We start from the raw sequence: 22,578 nt of genomic DNA on the forward strand, positions 1-22,578 counted from the left end.
GGGGGCAGGGAGCACACTGTTTTATAGTCAACCATGACATTAACAGTAAAAGCAGATTCCCACGAGGCATCCACCAGGAATGGACGCAGAGAGGCTGCATCAGGAAGGTCGTCAACTTTCTCAGTAAAACACCAACCTTCAGACAGGTACCATGGCTATGACGTAAAGAACTTGCAAAGGCAACATAATGAGTGTTCGCCCTGTATGTACAGGGTCTCCCAAGCTCCATCGCTTACTGCTAAGGGGTTTTTCATCTTCTGAAGCCACAGACTGATACCATGCCAAACTAGGTTTGACTTTTCTAGAAAACAAGCAAGAACTGGAAGACTCTATAAATAACACTGTGCCTTAAAACTTAAGCTCAGGCCGGGCGGTGGTGGCGCACGCCTTTAATCCCAGCACTCGGGAGGCAGAGCCAGGCGGATCTCTGTGAGTTCGAGGCCAGCCTGGTCTCCAAAGCGAGTTCCAGGAGAGGTGCAAAGCTACACAGAGAAACCCTGTCTCAAAAAACCCAAAAAAATTTAAAAAAAAAAAAAAAAAAAAAAAAAACTTAAGCTCAGCTCACAGATTAAAAGCCAGGGACTTCCAAGGCAAAATTTAATTACACTTTTAATGAATAATTACATGGAAAAGTCTTGATTTTATATTCTCAATAATAAGGTAGAAGAACACATTTTTAAACCATTATCCAGAAATCCTGACGGGGACAGGAATTAATAACATGATTTACCACTTAACACAACAGATTGAAGCCAAGGACTCAGGTCTTAGGCCATGAAGTCCAGGGAGCTATGCGCTGGTAGCCATGATGCCGCCGCTCTTATTTTAGAAAGCCTGCGCCAAGATCTTGACACAGTACTTTGCCAAAGCAGAGGAGGGGCAGCTTCATGCAGCAGAAGCCAGCAAACACTGAAAACTAACCCAGTCCACAGATACACACACCCCAGAGTCCCACAGGACCCCAGGGGACTCACTAACAAGCCATGTGAACTGGATTAACCGTGCAATGATGTGTAGTTGGACTGCTAGGCTCTAACTAGATTTTAGACACTTAGAAATATAATGATCTAATTATAATCACTGTAAAATTTTATAATGGAAGTAGGCTGAACTTCTTAAATGTTTCCTGAACTTCTTGAACATTAGTCTAAATACATGTTTTTATAATTACAATTTAAGATTTAAATTCTGTAATTTTAATATAAGCCTTCCTCTCTATCCACACAGGTTTCTATTCCAAAGTTTCTGTTGCTCCTGAAGGGACAGGCTTACACCTTCAAAATAAATGCTCGTCTATTTAAACCTCTCACATTGACTAAATTCATGCTACTTCCACTGGCTGACCAAAACAGCAACGTAAACAGCAGAATGGAAAAGCTCAGAGTATCCCCTAGCAACTTAACAATGCAAAACCCAAACAGGTTTCCCACTGACCACTACAGTTCGGCTTCACAAACTGAACCGAGTATCAAATTCTAACACTAATCCAGATGAAGAGCCACAGACAGCGGCCTACGTGAGAACCGTCTGAATCGCCTCTCTGTCTGAGGCACAAGAGGAGCCACTGGAACGCAAGAGCCTGCAACTCGCCCAACGGCACCTTCATCTGATGAAATGCTCAGACCCGAACACTGCTCTCTGCATGAAGGGGACAGGCAGCCTGTGGGGCCATCCGGCTAAAAGATGTTCTTCTTAACAATCTGCGAGCTGTATTTTTACTATTGGCTGGCAACCTGGGTAAGAGGCAAAACACTCTTGCCTTTGTCCAATACAAAACCCTACAAGTATGATGGATGGCGGCCCGAGGCCACACGGTGAGCTACCCTACTACCATAAATGAGGGCTACAGTTCTTTCCCTGTCTCGAAGCTCTGGAAGCTAGTTCTGGCTGTGTCCTTGAGATTGCGGGCCAGGAGGTTGCTCAAAACATTAGTTAATAAGGGACAAATTCAGCAGATCACCTCAAAAGTTCTCAGAGTCAGAAATCTCTGTGACATGCAATCAAAAAGGAAGTTCATAAAACCCTGTCTCAAAAAGAAAGAGGGAGGGAGGGAGGGAGGAGGGAGGGAGGGAGGGAGGGAGGGAGGGAGGGAGGGAGGGAGGGAGGGAGGGAGGGAGGGAACTCCAGAAAGGGAGCATGGAAGACTTTGGCAAGGGGCGGGTAAAGTGCCTGCTGTGAAAGGGTGAGGATGGGGTTTGGATCTCCAACAGTCCACATGCATAAACACCTGGTGGGTGTGGCCGTCCACAAGCAGTCCCAAGCACTCAGAGGCAGACATGGGGGATCCCTAGGGAAAGCTAGCTGACCCAGAGTAGCCAAGCTGGTGAGCTGTGGGTTCCAGGGAGAGACTCTACCTGAACATGTAAGGTCGGTCAAGGAGGACATCAACCTCTGGCCTCTGCACACTGGTGCACTCACACTCACAGTGTGCACCTACACGCACATCAACACACCTGTGTGTAAAAGGAGTGGTCCTGTAAGATACTCCCAAACATAGTTCCAGCGTGGAGGGTGGGAGAGCATCCTTGGCACCTGACCCTCCAGGAAACATGAAAAGAGCTCCCAGGTGCGGGGCCAGGTGCGACTAGCCCTCCGTAAGGTCCCTGGGCAATTTTCTAATCTAGTTCAGTGGTCTCCACAACTTCTCTGCTCCGACTTCCCAGTGTCTTACTCCCAGCTGACGGTCAATTTCTTTGCCCAGATTTGTACAAGATTAGGGAGCAAGGCTACTATGTCCTGGCTCACTAGACCTACCCTCGGGAGCATTGGGAGTAGTGGGGGACACGGTCATCACTTCTTCTTTCCTCTGTCTCTGGAACTTGTGGAAAACACCTTCCAGAGCCGGAGAGTGTGATCCCATGATGCCCAGACTTCCTAAACAAGACTTTTATCATATATAGTCATTAAGGCAATTTAAAATTCAAATGCATCATTAACAGAGTGCTTCTGAAACCCTAATTTTCAGAAAGTTTACACCACTGCTTTACTTTTCACAAAAGCAACTCTAAAATAATGAGAAACAATCTTCTCTCTTTGTGTAGCCCTGGCTGCCTGGAACTCGCTCAGAAGACCAGACTGGCCTTGAGCTCCAGAGATCTGCCTGCCTCTGCCTCCCCAGGGCTGGGATTAAAGGCTTTCACTACCATAACAAGAAATAGCCCTAATGTGCCAAATATTAGGTAAGGCTTCTACACGTACAATTGTATTTAAGCTAAACACAGCCCAACCCAGGCCTCTGCCTTGACTCTGCAAGGGAAGGAGATGAAGCACAGGGAGGGTACCCGCCACGGCCAGGTTACACAGGTCAATCACTGCCGAGATGCAGAACCACAGTCAAATGCCACACCCATCTATTATCAATAGCAACGTAAAGTGTGCTACAGAGTCCAAAGTCTCTAGGGTTCCCTAATTAACTGGACGGCTGTGTGAGCTCAGGCAAGCAGCTTAGCCTCCTTCACACCCAGTTTCTCCATCAGGGAAGATGAACAATCATGGTGTCTGTCTCTACTGCAGTGGCCATTATGTAAGAGAATACTGGTAACATATCTAGAACAGTAGCTGCATATGAGAAGTGGATAAAATGTTAGCTGTAATAATTGCTTGTGGGTATTACAGAACCAGATCCTTCTTTGTATCCGAGTTACAACATCTCAAATATTTGAAACTCCGATCTGCCCATCTTGCTACCCCTGGAATACACTCTCAAAACGCAGCTAAGTTCTAAACAGCAATGGAAACGGAAGACTTCCTTTCGTTCGCAAAAGCAGGGAAGGACCACACACAAAAAAGCCATTCTACGGGGAAATCAACAGATTGAGAGGGTCAAATGTTACACGGTCTCAAAGAATAGACCGTAAATATAAATCCAGTAATCCATAATCCATCAGGGACTCAGGCTTCCAGACAAACACAGCAAGCAACTCCAAAAGTGTCCGTCATACTAACCAAGCCAACAAAAACGACGCAGAGGTGAGTTAAGATATAGAGGAAAGGGCTGGAGAGATGCCAGGGAAGCTCAGAGCAAGGCCAGCAAGGCTAAGTGACCGGTGACCCTAAGGGAGACACGACGTGGAGACAGGAGGGGAACTGGGAGGCCGCACTAGAGAAAAGCCGCACGCTTTAGGAGATTGTCACCACTCTGGCTAGGCGGGCCCCTGAGTGCTGTGCTTGCCTCAGGCCCAGAGGGGTGTTACCCTGAGACAGGACTCCTCTGCCTGAAGACCTGACAGCAACACTGGACACCTGAGATGGCACAGAGACGCAGCTGGATCTCCCCCCTCCCTGCCCCCCCCCCACACACACTACCCAGCAGACTGTGATTCTAATTATAAAAAGGAAAGAACACTGGTAAGGTAAATTATACACAATGGATTTTTTTTTTCTTAGTCTTTGAGGTAATAGCCTCTACTTCCCCAACAGGCTCTGCTCCTTTACAGGTCGGAGCCATGGATCCAGACTGCATTTCTACATGCTCAGGAACCCTAGGAAGTGTGATTATATCATCAAGTAGACCAGCTGAAGTAAGTCCACCTGCCCCTAACACAATATAAACATGTCTTCTCAAAGCTTGAGCACTCGTCACAGCACAAGGTAGGAACTCAAAGAACCTTGCTTGGCACATGCTAAAAGCATCGTTAATGTTAGTACGTTGTAAGAGCTTATAAAGTGCTGGCTCTTATCCCACCAACATAGTACCCTGTAAATTGGCAGGTGCAAAGCGGCGGAGCCACGCCTCAGCCAGCTTCTGCTGCAAGTCCAATGTTCTCTCCAACTCTGCCCCGGTGGCTTTTTCTAACTTCAGTTCCCACGCCCACAAGACCCAGCACCCTATGTTCCTATGCTAATGAACCAGTTGCCGTCAGTCATGACTTTATTGTTTCCAATGCCTTTCCCCATCGACCAATGTCTTACTCGGCAAATACCACTTCTCTGAAGCTTTACCCAATTGTCTGGGCAAAACAAAAGATGTTTATCTCTCTGCTTCTTCAAAGGGGGACAAACCCCCCGGTGAATTAGAACAAACTAAATAGTCTACCGTGTCTCAGAACACCTACCACACTGCTACATGTCAACAGGTACCCGAAGTACCTGTCCAGTAAAGTAGAATGATGCTATCTGGCCACTGTCCGTTGAAATGCATTTGAAGTTCCAGCTCAGGATATGTGGCTCACGGAAAAATGGGGGAAGGGAGAGGCTTTGTGCCAGAAGAGCGAGAGTCAAGTCCAGTAGTCTTGACAACCTGGGACAACTACGTCAGGCATATTGGTCCTTGGGCCCACCCATTAATGCAGGCTCCGAAACAAGGACTTTAGGATTTGACCTCCTACCCTTTCCGTAACTCTTAAGAGGTAGCAAATCCTGGGCACATACAAACCAAACATTAAAGGATAGTGCCACGCAATTCCCCACATGCGGTTAACAGGCAACAACAAGGAACACATAGGACCCAGGAACACAGTGCAGAGTAACCAGGCTACAAGCCCAGTGATGAGCTTGATCACACCCCAGGAAGCAGCGAACTGGAGTCAAGCAACTGCATGTCCAGTCATGGCTCAGAGTTATCTGAAGACCCGCCACGAGAAAAGAATCAGACTGGCCTGATCCGGTCCAACACTAAGAAAGTGAAAGAAGTAAAATACGGCAGAGTCCTCAGGGAAATGCGGTGAGGTCTATGCAAGAGGTAGGTCTGGCGACCACTGGGTACAGTCTCCTGAAGGAACTGTAGAATCAGATATGCAACCGATCTAGAAAGCTCCTTAATGACCCTAGGGTTCTCCAAGCTCAACGTCTGGGCATATTTCCTGCCTCACATTCAAAGTTTGCCAAGGTAATTCACGGAAACACTGGGTGATAACACACTTTGGCCTATGACTGACTAGCATGTAAATACAGCGTTTACAAGAAGCAACAAGGAAATCTATAGATTATCTGGGTCATATGACAAAATTCAAGCACAGCACAATGTATGGCACAGTCCCTGGTGTATAAAAAGAACGTGGAGGAAGCAATGGCCAAGTCAGGGAGCAAAAATCATAGAAATTTTCTAGAGGACTATAAAGAAGAAGAAATGTCAAACTTGCAATCCTCCTGCTTCAGCTCCAGAGTGCTGAAATTACAGGTATGTGCCACCACTTCATGATACAAAGAATTCTTAAATGTAGAATTATAACTGATTTCTATCAAATTTTTCCATGCTGATAGAAACTTACTTTTAAATTAAAAAAAAAAGAAAAAAGCCTCACAGATGAGGACAGTATTATATGGGAACAGCATGACAGGCCCATGTGAAGGGCTATGATAGACACTTCAAACACCTCGGACACAGGCAGGCTAGACCCAGTATTAACCCTGGAGTCACAATAAGGATCCAGAGTACTGAAAAGCTTAGATGGGTGTCCAACCTTTAGACACTGTCATCTACAAATGCACTGGCTGAACTCACCGACATTCTGGACATATGCCATCCAGTCTGCAAAGAGGTTTCTGCCTTGGAAATGCATCCAAGTGCCTGACCACTTGTGTATTGTTCTGGTTAGCCTTGATTGTCAACTTGACAGTCTTGAGATCCTGCCAGCTTCCTCCGATGGCAGACATAAGATGAAATAAACCGTTTCCTCTCCTGGGCTGCTTTGGGTCAGTGTTTTGTCACATCAACAGAGTAGAACAGACCTGTCCTGTCCCCTTTCTGTTGCTATGACAACACCCCAACCAAAAGCAACCTAGTGAGGAACGGATCTATTCTGTTTACAACTCTCAGGTAACAATCCATCACTGAGAAAAGTCAGGACAAGAACTCACCCACAACCGAAGAAGTAAGGCAGAAACCATGGAGAAACCCTGCTACCTGGCTCATGTTTAGCTGGCTTTTTGATAGCCCAGGACTACTTGCCTAGGGACGGTGCTTCCCTCCTGTATCAATTAATAATCAAAACAATCACCCCCACAGACTCCCACAGGCCAAGCTGACCTATGTAATTCCTCCTCAGGTGACTCTAGGCTACGTCACTGATAATGACAACATGGATATTGGTGATGGCTGTTCTAAAAGACTCGGGATAGCATCATGGCAGTCCTAGTTCTGGCCTTTTCTAGCACACAGAAAAGCCTGCACCTAATGGAGCTCAGTCTTCCTCACTCATGAGATAGACCCGCATCTCCCAAAAACTAAGCATGCAGGTTAAAAGTCTGCAAGAATGCAGTGAGAATGAGTTCTATGTACAGCTCGTTCCTCACATTCTGAAGGAGCATGTTCTATGGGAACAAGGTGGGGGTAAACAGATGAGAATTTAGTTACATTCAATGAGATTTCAATACTTTGCCAGTCACAGACGAGATGGCCATTTGTCTGGTAACCCTGAGTGAACCAGAGCTAAAATGTGAACCAACCACTTCACAGCCCGTGAGTCTACTAGGAACTGGCCTCCTGCCCAGCGACAATCCGAGCCCTGGAAGCCTGCCCACCCCAGCAACCATTAGCAACACATGCTTTCACTGCTCCCGGTCCCGGCCTGTGGAGACAGTGGGAACGCCAACAACTTGCCTGGTTCTCAGAACACTAAAGGGATCTTCCGGGTTAGCAGCTCTGGCAGAAGAAACCACGTCTTGCTTCTCCCTATGGCCTCCACTCCTGGTGTGCAGGTCACTGAATGCCTGCCTTGCTCTGGCTTCTTGTGGACCCTCATTGTGAGCTGCCCATTTGTCTGAAGAATGAAGAGTCAAGTGTACAGCATGTTCCCTGCTCTCTCGGGTGGGCGTGTGAGCCTTTGCTATCTCCACACCCTCCCTCGGTGCCTCCGCAATTTCCCTCCACTGCTGAGTGCTTTTTATCGCCAAGGCTCTGTGCTCCATCCTAGCCACCGGACCCTTCAGCCGTTCTCAGAGCACCCGGAAATGCAGAGAGGGTAAGAACAGAGAGAGATGCTCTCTCCACACATGAGCAGTGTGGGAATGATACTCTCTTGGATAAACTTTCTTTCAAAATCAGCACTGAAATCTTCTTAACTGGCCCCACTTAAAAAGCAAACACAGGTTAATGTCACGTTACAAAGGAAGTGAAAAAAAGGATGAAAGACAAGTCAAGTGTTCCCAAGAAAAGCACTAACTAAGCATCATCGCATCCTTCCAAAGCCAACCTCACGACGCAGCCCTGCTAACACGTCCCTGCACCTTTATTAAAGGCGCAGCACTTCTAAGTCTAAACTAACAGTAACCTAGAAGGGTAATAGAAAGAGTTCACTAAGAACAAGCAAGGCCAGGGATGGTGACGCATGCCTACAATCCCAATCCTCCAAATCAGAGGCAGGAGAATCGCCGCAAGTCCACAGACATGACGAACTACATAGTGAACTCCCTGTCAGCCAGAGCTACAGGAAGCCTTATCTCAAAACAGTAAAAAAGAAGAGGAGGAAAAACTACTCACATAATCAAGACCATGAAACCTTTTCAGACTAAGTAACAAAACAGAGAAGCACCATCATCACTCACACTGCTAAGCCCTTGAGCCAGGAGACACCGTCATAACATTTAGGAGACAGAGTGAGAAGGACCCACATTATTTTTAGGGGCCCTCAAGATGTTCTATTTTCTTTAATATCAAAAGTAAAATAATAATAATAATAACAATAATAATAATAATTCAACCCTGAATTATATTTGTCTAGTGTGGCCATAAATTGAAATTTACATCTGATGGAAGTAGCCATTAAAAGCAAAATGCCTATGGGAAGGCCCAGGGAAGTCACCTGGTGCTTTGTCCTTAGAGAACAAGCAGAGAGAGTGAGGCAAGTTACTTGGGATCCGAGGCAGACACAGAACCCCCCAGGGCCGGTCAAGCTGTGTACAAATGCCGCTCTGCAGAGAGCCCACCCCAGAGAACCAGCGCCACACGCTGTAACAAGCATGGCATAAAGGAAGTAATGTTTGCTTCCAGCTGTTCGAAGCAAGCTGGCTGACCGGTTCTCATGGGTCCTCTGAAATGATAAAGGGAATACGCTCTAACACCCAGAGAAGAACACACACAGAGATGGTTCTTAGTGGCCGGCACTACAGGATCCAAGCAAGCAGTGCCCGGGGTGCCTCTGGGTGCTGACAGTTTTGCGCACTGCTTTGTTCTTTCTCCCTGCTCATATCTACTTCGCTTACAAATATCTTCGGCAAATTATGATTTTACTTCGTGTGACTTCAGCGTGCACTTTTTCCCTTATGGCAAATAATGCCCCGTGCCTTTCAACGAAGCGCCTGCAATTCGGTCACATATGAAGGACACCTTCTTGTGGTAGTCTATGTCTAGAACAGGTTGAGGGGTAAGATGACAGGTGGGAAGTCAAACTGGTTGGACAAGCAACATCCATTTGACAGATGCTGATTGACAGGCTTGCCTGCCTGTTAGAAGACCCTGGGGCTGAGGGAGGGGGCAGTGCTTTCCATAGTCGGAGACGTCAGCTTTTACTGGCATGCAGGTAAGAGGTGTGTCCTCCCCGTGAAAGGCTCCTGCACGAGCAGCCTGTGACAGAGACCACTCCGTTTACTCCAGGCAAACAGCGTCCTTCCGTGAATCTGTCTCCTCTACCTTATGTGGCCATGCACCAAGGGATAAGAGCATGTATGATATTAAGTAGTCGCTGGCAGCAAGCAAACAGTAACAGTTACCCGGGAACAGTCTCTAGCTCCGACCCTCTTTCCATTCCAGCACATAAATACTGCCAACTTTAGGGTCCCTGAAACTAACCTAAAAGCAGGTGTGTGGGGAAAGCTCTCAGAGTTGACTGCACTGTGTTTTACACTGATGTGCTAATCTAATTAGAATAGATTTAGCTCCAAGAAATGCATAGTCTTGCTCTTAGATCAAAAACCCAAAAATTCGGTACAGTCGTGGAGACTTGGCCTAAAGGCAATGTTCATAAAAAGACTGCAGAAAGGTTTTCTGCGGGTAATTTGAGTCCAAGAATCGTGTGCCAGAACTATACATATTAACTAAAACTATAAACTCAACCGGAATCCAACAGTCACGTACGCAATGTTTCATTTCTTTCCCTGAGGACCTGCACAGAGTGTCTGTCTACTCACCCCAGACAGGATCCCCACACACATGAAAGGATGCTATTCAAGTCCAGTTTGGTGAGCCAGTGAGTCTCCAGCAGCTGCCCCCTAGTCCATGACAAATGAAGACTCGGGAATTACTATTCCTACCCCCAGTTGACCCCCCCCACCTCCTAGAGACTCTAGCTTCTCACCCACGCCCCCCCCAAGACCACAAGCAGCAGAAACGGGGTTAAATACAACTAGGTGAGGGCAGAAGAGAAGAAGTGACTGAGGAGGACCTTCCCCCACTGCCCTCTATGAGAGAATGCTAAAGGACTCAACCGTGGGAGGGCTTCCTGAGGGTGATCCCAGCAGCTGATTTCCAGATGACAATGGTCACCCCATACCCTGCTGACAGTTCCACACATGCACCTTCTGAGGCTGCATTCATCAATGTATTATTTCTCGGGTGATGATGTTCTGCCCCTGGCTGAGAGACCTCACTTTGTTTGCCAAAGGGCATCAAAAAAAAAAAAGGCTTGATGAGCTATGACACCTCTCCAGGGGCATAGCCTAACAAAATAAGCAAACTAGAAACATTTCTACAGGACAGACTGGAAGGTTCGGGAGCTGGGGATGGTGGCGTACTCGTGGCTTCACACACAATACAGGGCCCCGCTTCACCCGCTGCCTCTCCGCCTGGCTTTCCACCTCTCTGGTCTGCAGAACAGAAGTTTCCCATTCCTTTAACTAAGTCCAAAGTTCCTCCACAGTCTAAAAGCAAATAACCCAGGGTTCTGCTAACAGCCCTTTAACTCCCCAGAGGCTCACAACAGGCTCTTAGATAAAGAGAGGTAATGAAAGACTGTGTTCTTCCAGCACTTCCCCAGTCCCCCTTGAATGACATCTCTCCTTTCCTTCACAGTTCTGCTTGCTGGGGGCACAAACATGGAATACGCTAAGGCAAGACATGTAACACAGGGCATGTTGAGAAGCAAAGTGGAAAAGACACCCAAAAGTCTTTCCCCCAAATGCCTTTCCATTCTTCACACTCCCCATTGCATCCCTCTGCCTCTGTCTAGTGAGACACCGCAGTTATCTGGCCCTCACTGCCTTCTTCTCTTCCAAAGCTTTCTGTCTGTGACCCCAGAGGACTGTAAGCCAAGCTCTGCTCTGACGGTTCCCTGGGTGGATCGCCCCCATGCAGTACCGTTTTAGCTGTGCCCCATCCTCCAACAGTGCCGCACCCATAGCTACCTATGGGGTCACCGCCCTCCCTGGAAGCCTGAAGTCAAGATAAACTCTTTGTACCAAAGCGTTCTGCCGTCCTTCCGTGAGTCTGTCTCCTCTGCCTTATGTGACTCATGCACCAAAAGATAAAAGCATGTATGAGATGAAATTAAATGGGGATTGAACTGCCCACTGCCAGTTCCTAAAAGTGAAAGGAAATAGATGTGGCAATCACTTCAATGACCTTGACATCTATTCTGGGAAGGATGTCAAGAGCACATTAGAAAGGAAGAAAAACTTTAATTGGGAAAGCATGTTCACCTAGCCCCTCCCTTCCTCCACTTTCTTCGTGCTAATGACATCATCCGTTAACACACATACACAGCCACATATCAATCAAGCTCTCCACGGTTGGGGAAGATGATATTCTGCAATCTTGAGAGAGATCTCTACCTCCTCTTTGGAAAGACTGCACCACAGCCACACCACAGTTTATCCAACCATTTCACAGACGGGCACTTACTTTACTTCCTGTTTCCCGGGTGTCTGTTGCTTTTTTTGCCACCACAGAAATGAGCTGGCAAAATCCCTTCACTATATATCTCGGTGCATTCACCGTCTTTAAAGCGGGATGCCAGGGTGTGACTGGGTGCTGGGATGCCTTCAGGAGGGCTGCATCTATTCACATGGCCACCACAGCCCTACATTTCAAAGGCAGGTTTTATAAAAGATCACATGTAGTCATATGTGAGTGTATACAGATTATCCATGGAAAGATAAGAAACAACAAATGAGTGTCCATCCTGGGCTTTATAAAGAGGTAGAAGGGATATTCGCCACTCATCATACACACCCCTATCTCTTTCTGTATGTTGTACGCCACTCAATAAAAACCTAAAATTCTCTTCATGGTACATAGAAGAAAAAAATGAAAGTACTGACTATACAGCATTGTCTTTATACAATTCTATAATGTAAAGTCAAAAGCGTATAGAATTTAGCTTAAACTCCTTAATCTGTTTTGAGTACCAGCATTCCGATCAACCCTGTGGAGACACACAGGCTCCTCCCAAGGCACTCAGAGTCCACTAAAGAAAAGGACTTGCAATATGCCAGGTAAGCAGGTGCGGTACAGAACTAGGTGCCAGGCGGCAGGTGTGGGGCTTGGAAGTGACACCCCCAGGCTCCTTTAGCAGCTGGCTACCTGGAAAGCAGGCCAGGCACCAGCCAGTCTCTTGGGGGCTGGACTCTTTGAAGTAGAGGTTAAAGGTGACTTTTTTTTTTCTTTCTTTCTTTTGAAACATTTCTGAATTTTTCAAGGTTTCTAAAATTGACGTTGAGATAATTTCCAAAATCGGAACAAACACAACAAAAGCAAAAACCCTCCTCTGAAAATACCAACCCAAGTGAACGTTTCTTAGCAGTTAAAGCCCTAATTACAATCCTGGCTGTCTTCTCAGGCGTTAATGAATGTTCGGAAGTCTTTTCAAGGAGATGGAGTTAGATTTTTAGAGGGATTCAGACCGCTCGGCATATGCAAAGGCAGTTACAAGAAGTGCTGGAAGACTGAGACAGAAGAGCAAGGAGCAGGTACCGCCCTGGCCTTGCCCTTCCCCCCAGCTCTCCTGCTTAGCCCTCAAAAGGATCTTCAGTTTACTAGGTCTATACCCTGGATCCGGAAGAGCTTGCAAAGGCTCCAACATGCCAATACTGTGAGAAGGTGGAATCCTAAAGCTGTGCGACCTGCAGGTGGTCTTATGTTCACTGGGAACACGTTCTTGTGGGAAACAGAAGAGTCTAGCTCCCTGCTCTTCCTCCTCTTCTCCTCAGCATGAGGAGAGACATGAGTTCTGTCACACACCTTGCTACAGGCCTAAAGACGACAGGACCAACCAGCCTCGGACTGCACCTCTGAAACTGTGAACTCTTCGTAGTTATCTGAAGTATCTGTTACAGCAGCAGAACACTAACACAAATTTTCCTAGAAAGTATGTCAAGTCTTAACTAAGGAACACAGCATGCACACATTCTTACTGTGATAAAGCTGTATTCAAAATCAATGACTATAAACTGCTGTATGGATTCTGGTATTCATAAGAATACAAAAATCTTCCTGGTGGTCTCTGTAGCTACCAGGCACCTAGCATTCCCAGCTAAGTCATTGTCTTTCTCCAGGTGTTTCTTTGGCATAAGATCCAAGAGCCTTTTGGAAGAGATACCAGGGGAAATGTTCCTATAGATTGTCCCAGGTAGTGAGCCGAGGCTTACAGTAAGTCCAGAATGCACCCAGGATCTATTATGTTTTAAGACTAACTGCTGTGGGATGGTCTGTATGTCAAATTGCTCTGATTGGTCAATAAATAAAACACTGATTGGCCAGTGGCTAGGCAGGAAGTATAGGCGGGACTAACAGAGAGGAAAAAAGAAAGAACAGGAAGGCAGAAGGAGTCACTGCCAGCTGCCGCCATGACAAGCAGCATGTGAAGATGCCGGTAAGCCACGAGCCACGTGGCAAGGTATAGATCTATGGAAATGGATTGATTTAAGCTATAAGAACAGTTAGCAAGAAGCCTGCCACGGCCATACAGTTTGTAAGCAATATAAGTCTCTGCGTTTACTTGGTTGGGTCTGAGCAGCTGTGGGACTGGCGGTTGACAAAGATTTGTCCTGACTGTGGGCCAGGCAGGAAAACTCTAGTTACAACTAACTTATCCTCAATATTATCACCAAGTCAAGAACTATGAAATACCAAACAAGGAAGCGAGGTACTCTCTGGTACCATGCTCACCATCATCCTCATGTGGAGATTATCTATCTCGTAAGTGCCCACTGCCAGGGGCACCACTGAAGAGTAAAGTTCTTCTCATAAATGGTTTCTGGTACTAGAATTACATCAGACACACATTCATGCACTTGCCAAGAGCTCCCATTACAAAAACCAAACTTTCAGTTAAAGCCTCAAATGATTAGCAAGAACAAAAGTCGTTATTCCACTTCAAATACTGCAAAGGAAAGATGGAAAATAAATACAGCAGCATGCTTGGGCCCCACTAAGCCATGCTTGGACACAGCTAAACCTGCATATATCCCAGGCACAGGAAGCATCCATTCTGTTTTCACAACACTATGGGCCAAAGCCAAGTATATTATCTTTCACTGCTAGCACTGAAGGCAGATACAAATAAAACACCTTTAAAATGTGCCCCGACTGTCTCCTAGTAAGATCAAGGTCATATTGCCCAAAGCAAAAAGTTTCAGAGGAATGGTTTGCACACTGAAGGCTGCCTTAATTTCCCTAAAGGCACAAGGAGAAGTGAGGTTCACTGTTCAGAAAGAGTTCCCAGGCCTTGGAAAGCCAGTGTCACCGGATTTCAATTCCCTGAACAGAAGGGAATAGGGCTAAGCCTCAGGCACTACAATAGTTCCTTAAAACAAGCTCAGCTTGTGTTCTCTCCGTGTGTGTGTGTGTGTGTGTGTGTGTGTGTGTGTGTGTGTGTGTGTGTGTGTGTGTGTACACAAGTAGGTGGAGGAACAGAGTATAAGGAAGAAGAAAGAACAGTAAGTGTCACATAGGAAACTACGAAGGGGAGCCTGATAGGCTGGTGACTTGCAAGGACATGACACTTTTTACCACCAGTATTAAAGAGAACCACTGGAGGGAAAGTCTACATACTCATTGAGTAGAATGCTGCAGTAGTGTAGCACAGGGTTCTTACTCTATGTTCAATACTCCCTCTGACAAATGCATCAGCAATTCAGAATGGGAATCCTTTCTTTCTGATCATAATTAGCATCATATAATATGTGTGAAAGAGAGCTTGGTGCTTTGTTTATATTCACTGCACTCCTCACAATGTCCATGATGAATTTATCATTCTCACTTAAAGGATTAAAAACAAATGGAGGTTCAACAGTGCAAGAACTCTGCAAGAGCACATGGCCTTTAGATAGTATAAGAAAGACATGAACCTATATGTGTATAATACCACAGGCCTATACAGCAATGCTTCACATAGTGTGGCCCCAAGACCATTCACAATAGCCCATACGAAAGCTACAAGTTCCCAGTACCACTAAGAACCACCAAGGTCCAAGGAGAAATGGATCAGATTTATGGGACCCGAGACTTGAAAATCCATTTCTTTAAAGACCTCTCCAGTGCTTCTCACAAAGCCCTTGGTTTAAGTCACTGTGCTGGTCCTATACTAAGAGCAGAGAACAGCAACTCAGCTGCTGATTAAGAATACATGAGGTGCCGGGCGGTGGTGGCGCACGCCTTTAATCCCAGCACTCGGGAGGCAGAGGCAGGCGGATCTCTGTGAGTTCGAGGCCAGCCTGGGCTACCAAGTGAGATCCAGGAAAGGCGCAAAGCTACACAAGAGAAACCCTGTCTCGGAAAACCAAAAAAAAAAAAAAAAAGAATACATGAGGTTTGGCAATGGGCCCATTCTAAGTGTTCAACACATACTGCCAGGGACCCACACACATCGTTGTTTAAAAACCTCTTAGAGGAACCTATTTCTCCAAGATTCCTCCTCTGGAGAACAGCAGCACAATTTCACAATCATTTCCAAATTTCAAAGACCAACAAGAATTGTATATTTATCTCCAACAACAACAAAAACACCTGTCTTTGGTAATGGGAAATTTACTCTCTTAACAAATACATCACATTGGAAAGCAAGATTGTAAAAAACCACGTTGAAAATGGAGGAAACCTGTAGCACACTCTACCAAGCAGGCCACGCACGACATTCAAATATCTGTCTACCTCCCTGTTTGCACTGAATCTGGGCTCATCAGTGAGCCAGCCTGTCGTGACTTGATGGTCACATCTCATGTGAGCACAGGACTAAATTCCTAGTTGCTCCACAGCCTGCGTCTTTAGACTCAGCTCTCTGAGCCAACCATCAAATGTCTTTGCAAAGGGCCAGGACATGCAAACGAACATGGCCAATGGCATGCAGACGCAGCCTGAGGATGATTCCTAATGAGTTCCAACACTGTTTGGACATGTGAGTAAATTCACAAAGCGGTTCAACTCAAGGGCAAAGCATCTACTTAGATGTGTGAGTACCTTTCAGCTGCTGATTCAGAGAAACAGTTTCCCCACTACCTAGTCACACCTCTCAGTTAATTCACTGAGTTCAAACACACTAAGGAAATAGAACACAAAACTGTACTGACCCATGACAGGAAAAGAAAACTGACCTACATTTTAGCCAACTAACTGGAGCTGGATTCTATAGAGAAACAAATCGGACAGAGCACAAATGAAGACGAAAATATGCTACGGGAAGAAAATGCTGTGGACAAGCAAAGCGGGAACTATGGGCCAAGAAACCGTGGGGCTGGAGAGATATACTGCTCCTGACTAGGTCCTGAGTTCAGTTCCCAGAACTGATGGTAGCCGCTCACAACCACCTGTAACTCCAGCACCGGGCTGGCCTCCGTGGGCAGCGGCACTCACAAACATAAACCCACACACATACGCATAATGTACAAAATCTCCTAAGTCTTTAAAAATAACCTAGAGAGCCAAAGAGAGGCACTCCACATGAAGAAAACAGCAAGCTTCCAAGACCTCGGAAGGAACAAAGTGGCTACTCAGCCAGTCTGCAGTTCCCTCGGGCCCCAGGCCTCAGATTACGATCAAGGCCTATTAGCTCCCACTGAAAACTAATTAGCCTCTGAGTTCTTTATCTTCAAAGCTGGATGAGATGACCAAAAATGGGAAGATGTTCCAAGACTCTGGCATCTGACTCACAAGCATCATCTACTTCGCCTGCTTCCCCAATCCTACAAGCCAACTCTCCACTGGACTCTACAGCCCACGGTGCCTTTTTCCAAACTCAATTTTCAAGTGCTGAATGCTTAAAAGTCAGGACACTTCTGCACGGAAAATTATTTCCAAGGATGAGGGGCAGGGTGGGGAAGCGCGGAGTGAAGCAGTGACAGCCTCACTCGGTGAGGACAGACACCCAGTCTCACCTGGTCATGCTGGGTGGGACAGGTGGAGCTGTCCCTTGTAGGTGAGGCTTGTGGGTTTACCACAGATCTGTCTATAGTTAGGTCTTCGAATACTATCATTTGCCCACCTGGCCCCGGCCATGAGTCGTTGATTTTGTGGCTCGTGGTGGAGCTGACCCACCCTCAGAGCAAGCACAACCACTCCTGGGCTTTCTTAAGGGCCACGGCCACCACGCCCCTCTGTCTGCTCCTTGCCATCTACCCATGAGTCACAAGCCTGGCCTCACCCAGCGCTTCCCCTCCCTTTCACAAATCTGCAATATCTCAGTCTAGCAATGGCCTCTTAGGCAGCCTCACCCTGCGACAACAGGTTCCGCTTTCACTCTGGCCGCTCGCTCCCTTCTCACTGCAACTCCCTTCTTTCTCTGCCCAATCTACAGCGTCCCAACTACCTTCCTATCAGAATCCTCAAGGTCCCATCCCCTCCTATCCAGCCACCACCCATTACATAGGTACCCACCTCTACCTTCCTCTATCCCAGGCTTCAACAGCTGAGCACCTCAAGAAAAGCAGCAGCAGAGGCCAGCATCATCAAAACGGCAGGTGTATCCAGCAAAACCACCCCCCACCTTCACTTCCCAGAAGGCCCCGTGTTCACCCCCCGACACCCCGCTCACCTGGCAGGATGCTGCACCATGAGCACAGAGGCCTGATCTTGACCTGCCTGCACTCAACCTGCCCCTTCCCTCAGATCCTGAGCCAGCTGCTACAGGGTCTCCCTCAACCGCCTGGCTCTATGTTTCAAACCCGACTAATCACCAGACTCTGCCCCTGCTTGGTTTCCGAGCATTACCCCATCTCTCTCCTTGCTCCCCTCAGATCCATCCACAGGCTGCCATTAGGATGTGGTTTCTACGTTTATGTCTTACGAGGCACTCGCTCACCCACAGGAAGGAAGCCAGAGGCCTTCACCTGCATCTAGGCCACCCGTGACGGGACTCCAGCCCTCTCCTTACACAGCCTGCACCTTCACTCTTGGTTCTGTGGTGCCCCCTGCCTGTGCCCAGCCTGCCCAGGACCACCAGACAAAGCCTGCTGCTGGTTCCACAAGCCAGGCTTCTGCATGACCCGATCTACCCAGATGCATGATCCCAATGATAGACCAGAGACGCTTGGAAACGGCAACTCTCACATCTTACCATGAAAAAAGCATCCGTCCTTTGGCGTCTGGCGGACTGGGTCTTAACCTTGGCCTAGTCTTTTCTCACCTGTGCCCTCAGAAAAGCCCTCAGCGTCAGCTTTAACAAAATAAAATCCCCACATACCACATCAAGCTGACCTAGGGACCAAATTCTGAGTAGGTGCGGCTAGAATACTTGTATTTGTTAACACACGGCCGCTATTGGTATTTCAAAAAATACAACTGTGGTTTCACTTAACTCTTTCCAGAGGGAGGGCAGATTATCTGGGATGTGGACAGCAAAAGCCACGGCTTCAGAAACACTTCCTGCCTGTTGGCCTTTTTACTCCTCATTAACACCTTTGCTAAGAGGCAAGGAGGGGCAGAAATGTCCCTCTGTCAACGTGACTAATGACGTGTTATCTTCCGTGGACTGGTGACCCTCTGCCAGCAGGAGCTGCCGACTCAGCGAGAGCCCTGCGATCCCTCATCGGTGAAGAGCAAACACTCGCTGTTAATATGGCAACCTGGGGCCAGGGCTGCATGAAGCCTACAGTAGACAGACACAGGCTCTGGAGAAACAAAGACACATTGGCCCTTGCACTGGTTGATTTTTTTTTTTTGTCCATTTGACACCATGCTGGAGTCATCTGGGAAGAAGATCTCAATTGGGAAAATGCCTGCATCAGACTGGCCTGGAGAGGCAAGTCTATAGGGCATTTTCTTGACTAATGAGTGATGAGGGAGGGCCCGGCCCACTGTGGGCAGTACCATCCCTGGGCAGATGGTCCTGGGTTATATATATATGAGAAAATACAGTGAAGCAGTCTCGGAAAACAAGCCAGTAAGCAGCACTCCTTCATGGCTTCCGCTTGATTCCCTGCCTCCAGATCCTTGCCTTCCTGCCCTGGCTCCCCTCAATGACACACTGTAACCTCTGAGCTAACAGCACCCCTTTCCTCTCCGTGTTGCTTTTGGGGTCACGGCCTTTATCACAGGGATAGAAAGTAAACTAAACCCAGGCAATCCTTAAAGACTGTAGGAGACACAGGAGGCGTAAGAAGGCAGGAATCCCACCATGGGTGGTCTAGAACACAGGTCAAGGAGTTTACAGGTCTGAACTAGCCCACAACAAGTCAAATGCATTTTTCAGTACAATAGGTGCTATTTGTTTTCTTTTCTCAGTTGTGTCCCCTGTGATTCAGGCACTGAATTTCCCAACGCCTGAGACAGGCGCAGCGCATAAATTCAGACCTGATGACAGACAGGCAGAAAACAAACAGAGGCACGGCTAAGTCCCACCCTCACACATAACCAGAGACGTGAACCTGGACAGGCTGGGGAAGCACAGAGACATGCCTGGGCTGCGGCCTGAGGGGCTTTACAGAGGAGGGGACATGGGCACAGGAGAAGGACATGGCGAGCAAGAGTGACAGCCCAGGCAGTCGTGGAAAGCCCACAGGTCCAAAGCTGAGTGCATGAGGACCCCAACTTACACAACACCCTCCTTATTTTATTTTTGTTCTCTTACAGAATTCCCCGGGCATATGGCAAGAAGAAAACCTAGGGGAAATAGCTACACATACAGTCATTCTTTTGTGTTTGGTATAGTCTGAAAAAGAGATCGTTACTGCTAAGGATTCTTCTTAGAAAACAAGAACACAGATGGTCTCTGTGTCTCTGACAGAAGACAAGGGGCGAATGAGACACAAGAGCTACCTGCTGCCCCGTGATGGAAAAGGTGGGCATGTGCGAAAGCCCGGCAGGCTCAGCGGGCTGTGTTGACTACCCACCTGCCTTCTCCACGCCTCACCTCAGACACAGCAGAGCATGCGCGCGCACACACATGCACACACACACACACACACACACACACACCACTCCCACCCTCCAGTGCCTCCTTCCCACTATCTACTTCTCACCAAAAGGTCTATTAATCCCGGCCTCTCTGATGGCTACCACAAGCCATGGACTACCCATGCCTTCCCTTTCTGCGTAGGAGGCCACCACCCAAAGCAAGTGACCTACTGACCTAGCACCATGACCTTCAGGTTCCCGGATGTGTGAGGTCACCGAACACCTCCTTAACCAGAGGCACTTGGGTTACCTGTAGTCCCAGAGTATTCTGAATGTCATCCTGTCTGTCCAGGACTAAGTGCTAGTGTGTAATGGTGCCAGAGAACTGAGACCACAAGTCACCTGGTGCCTCCCCTCAACCCTAGACGTAAACCTGAACACTGGGATACGACACTGCAGAACACATAACCTTCTGAGAAGACTCAGTAAAGTGCATATCACAAGCAAACATCCTCTGCCATATTCCCAAAAACATCTTTCTGTGGATTTTCTTTTTTAGCACAAGCTACTAAAGAAGGGTAAAGCGAAGGTAAAGTTGGAAATCTGGGGTCTAATAAGCTTTGTCTTTAGACCTTGGGCAATTACAGTGACTCACAACAGTGAGAGAAAACACTGGGCACACGTAACACGCCATAATCCTAACCATTTCAGAATGAAGTTATGGAAAACAGAGACGTGGGAATGTAACACACTATTAGGTAGGTTGAGTGGCTTTATTTGAGTCTGAAACGTCCCCATGGGCTTGTGTTTGGGACACTTGTTCCACATCCAGTGGGAGGATTTTTTGAAAGCTGTAGAGCTTTTACAGACAGAGCCTGGCTGGGAACAACAGATGACTAGGGTCAGGCCTGTGAAGGGCATATCTTTGCCTCTGGTTCCAGCTTTCTCTACTTCCTAGTCTTCACAGTGCTCCCTCTACCATGAACCAACTCTATCCTGCCATCCCGGCCCCAGCAGAGTGAAGTCCTGAAACCATGAGCCCATCAAACCTTTGCCTCTCAAGCTGCATCTGCCAGGTATTTCTGCCCCAGCAAATGGCTGTGGGAGCTACTATAAAATACTCATTTTTAATCATTAATAGCACCCAACCAACGGTAGTGAGAATATGTGCATTTCCAGAATGCACATTAGGACCCACTTTACGATACTGGCAGACATGGTCAAGACTAAAGACTGTCTCAAACCAACTTCTTAGTTTTATACTTTGCAAATAGGGACCAGTAACACAAGCACCAAGTCAACACAGGCAGAGCATCACTCTAACATAGCAATGCTCATGATTCCTATCATTTTCTCTAACAAATGTGCTTTTACTTTAAAAATGTGTAAGGACTCAACTGTAAGCTATCTCACGAAGGTGAGAATTCCAGACAAAAGAATGGATGCCACTAATCTTTGAGAGATTATGCATGAATGAGCTCATTAATACTCAGTGACCTGATTCTGAAAATGATCTCTCAGCTCAGTGCTCTTTTTCTTAATGATGCAAAAATAGCCCAAACATCATGAGTCTCTTTGTCGCCCTTTACAGAACAGATGGGGAGTTCTGGCTCAGCAGGGACTTTCGATGTGTTTGACCTTGAGGCAGGAGGAGCCAGTGGTTAAGAGCTCCAACTCTTGAGAGACCCTTTCTTCAAATGCCAGCTCTGCTACTTAACAGTAGGATGGCAAGTTGTCCGGGGTCTCTGTGTCCCAGAGTCCTCCCTCATCTGTAAGAAAGAGCTACTTCCGTGAAACGAGGACGACGTGGGTTTTATGAGCATGAAATGTGTTAATCACAGGAAGATCTCAGAATAGACAGGCGCAGCACCCAGAACACATTCAATATCATTGTAATTCCCATCACCAGGCTTAATCCCCTTCTTAATGCTAGGTCTCTTTACAACTCCCACCATGACTCAGACACTCATCGGTTCCTATACAGCGACATTCACTTATCTAGTCCTCTGTCCATCAGCAAGATCTCACACTTACCTCATGCCATACACCAAAGGACGACAAGTGAACCCGTCACCTTGATTTCCCACTGCTACCCCATGCCATGCCGAGACGCTACAGCACCAAGCTCATCCTCAGGCCTTCACCGGTCCCTCTGCTGCACTGGAGTTCATGCCTTAGGACAAAAGTCATTTTCCTGAAGGGGCCTTGGGAGAAACAGAAACTTCCAAAGACTTACTCTCTGCTGCATTCCCATTTTGCAGCTTTTTTTAAACTTTCTTTTTATTTACTCTCTATGCCTTTCACATCATGCATCTCCATCCCACTCATTTCCCCGTCCCTTCATATCCACCCTCTGTCCTTGCATATTTTTTTTTTTAAAT

General features: G+C 47.2%; 1 protein-coding gene across 2 annotated transcripts in view; it reads right to left on the reverse strand.

Moving 5' to 3' along the window:
* The window catches only part of Lrrc1 (leucine rich repeat containing 1), a 121,209-nt gene that overhangs the window by 86,829 nt on the left and 11,802 nt on the right, over positions 1-22,578 (reverse strand). Inside the window, exon 1 of one of the 2 annotated variants that reach the window (XM_076576706.1) lies at positions 6,443-6,463. The exons of the other annotated variant lie outside the window; for it this stretch is intronic. Coding sequence (XP_076432821.1) covers positions 6,443-6,457 — 15 coding nt within the window. The 5' untranslated portion in view covers positions 6,458-6,463. Of the gene's footprint in view, positions 1-6,442; positions 6,464-22,578 lie in introns of those variants that run through there. 2 annotated transcript variants of the gene reach the window in all.

This window comes from Peromyscus maniculatus, chromosome 7 (assembly GCF_049852395.1).
Source record: "Peromyscus maniculatus bairdii isolate BWxNUB_F1_BW_parent chromosome 7, HU_Pman_BW_mat_3.1, whole genome shotgun sequence".
NCBI classification, from domain to species: domain Eukaryota; kingdom Metazoa; phylum Chordata; class Mammalia; order Rodentia; family Cricetidae; genus Peromyscus; species Peromyscus maniculatus.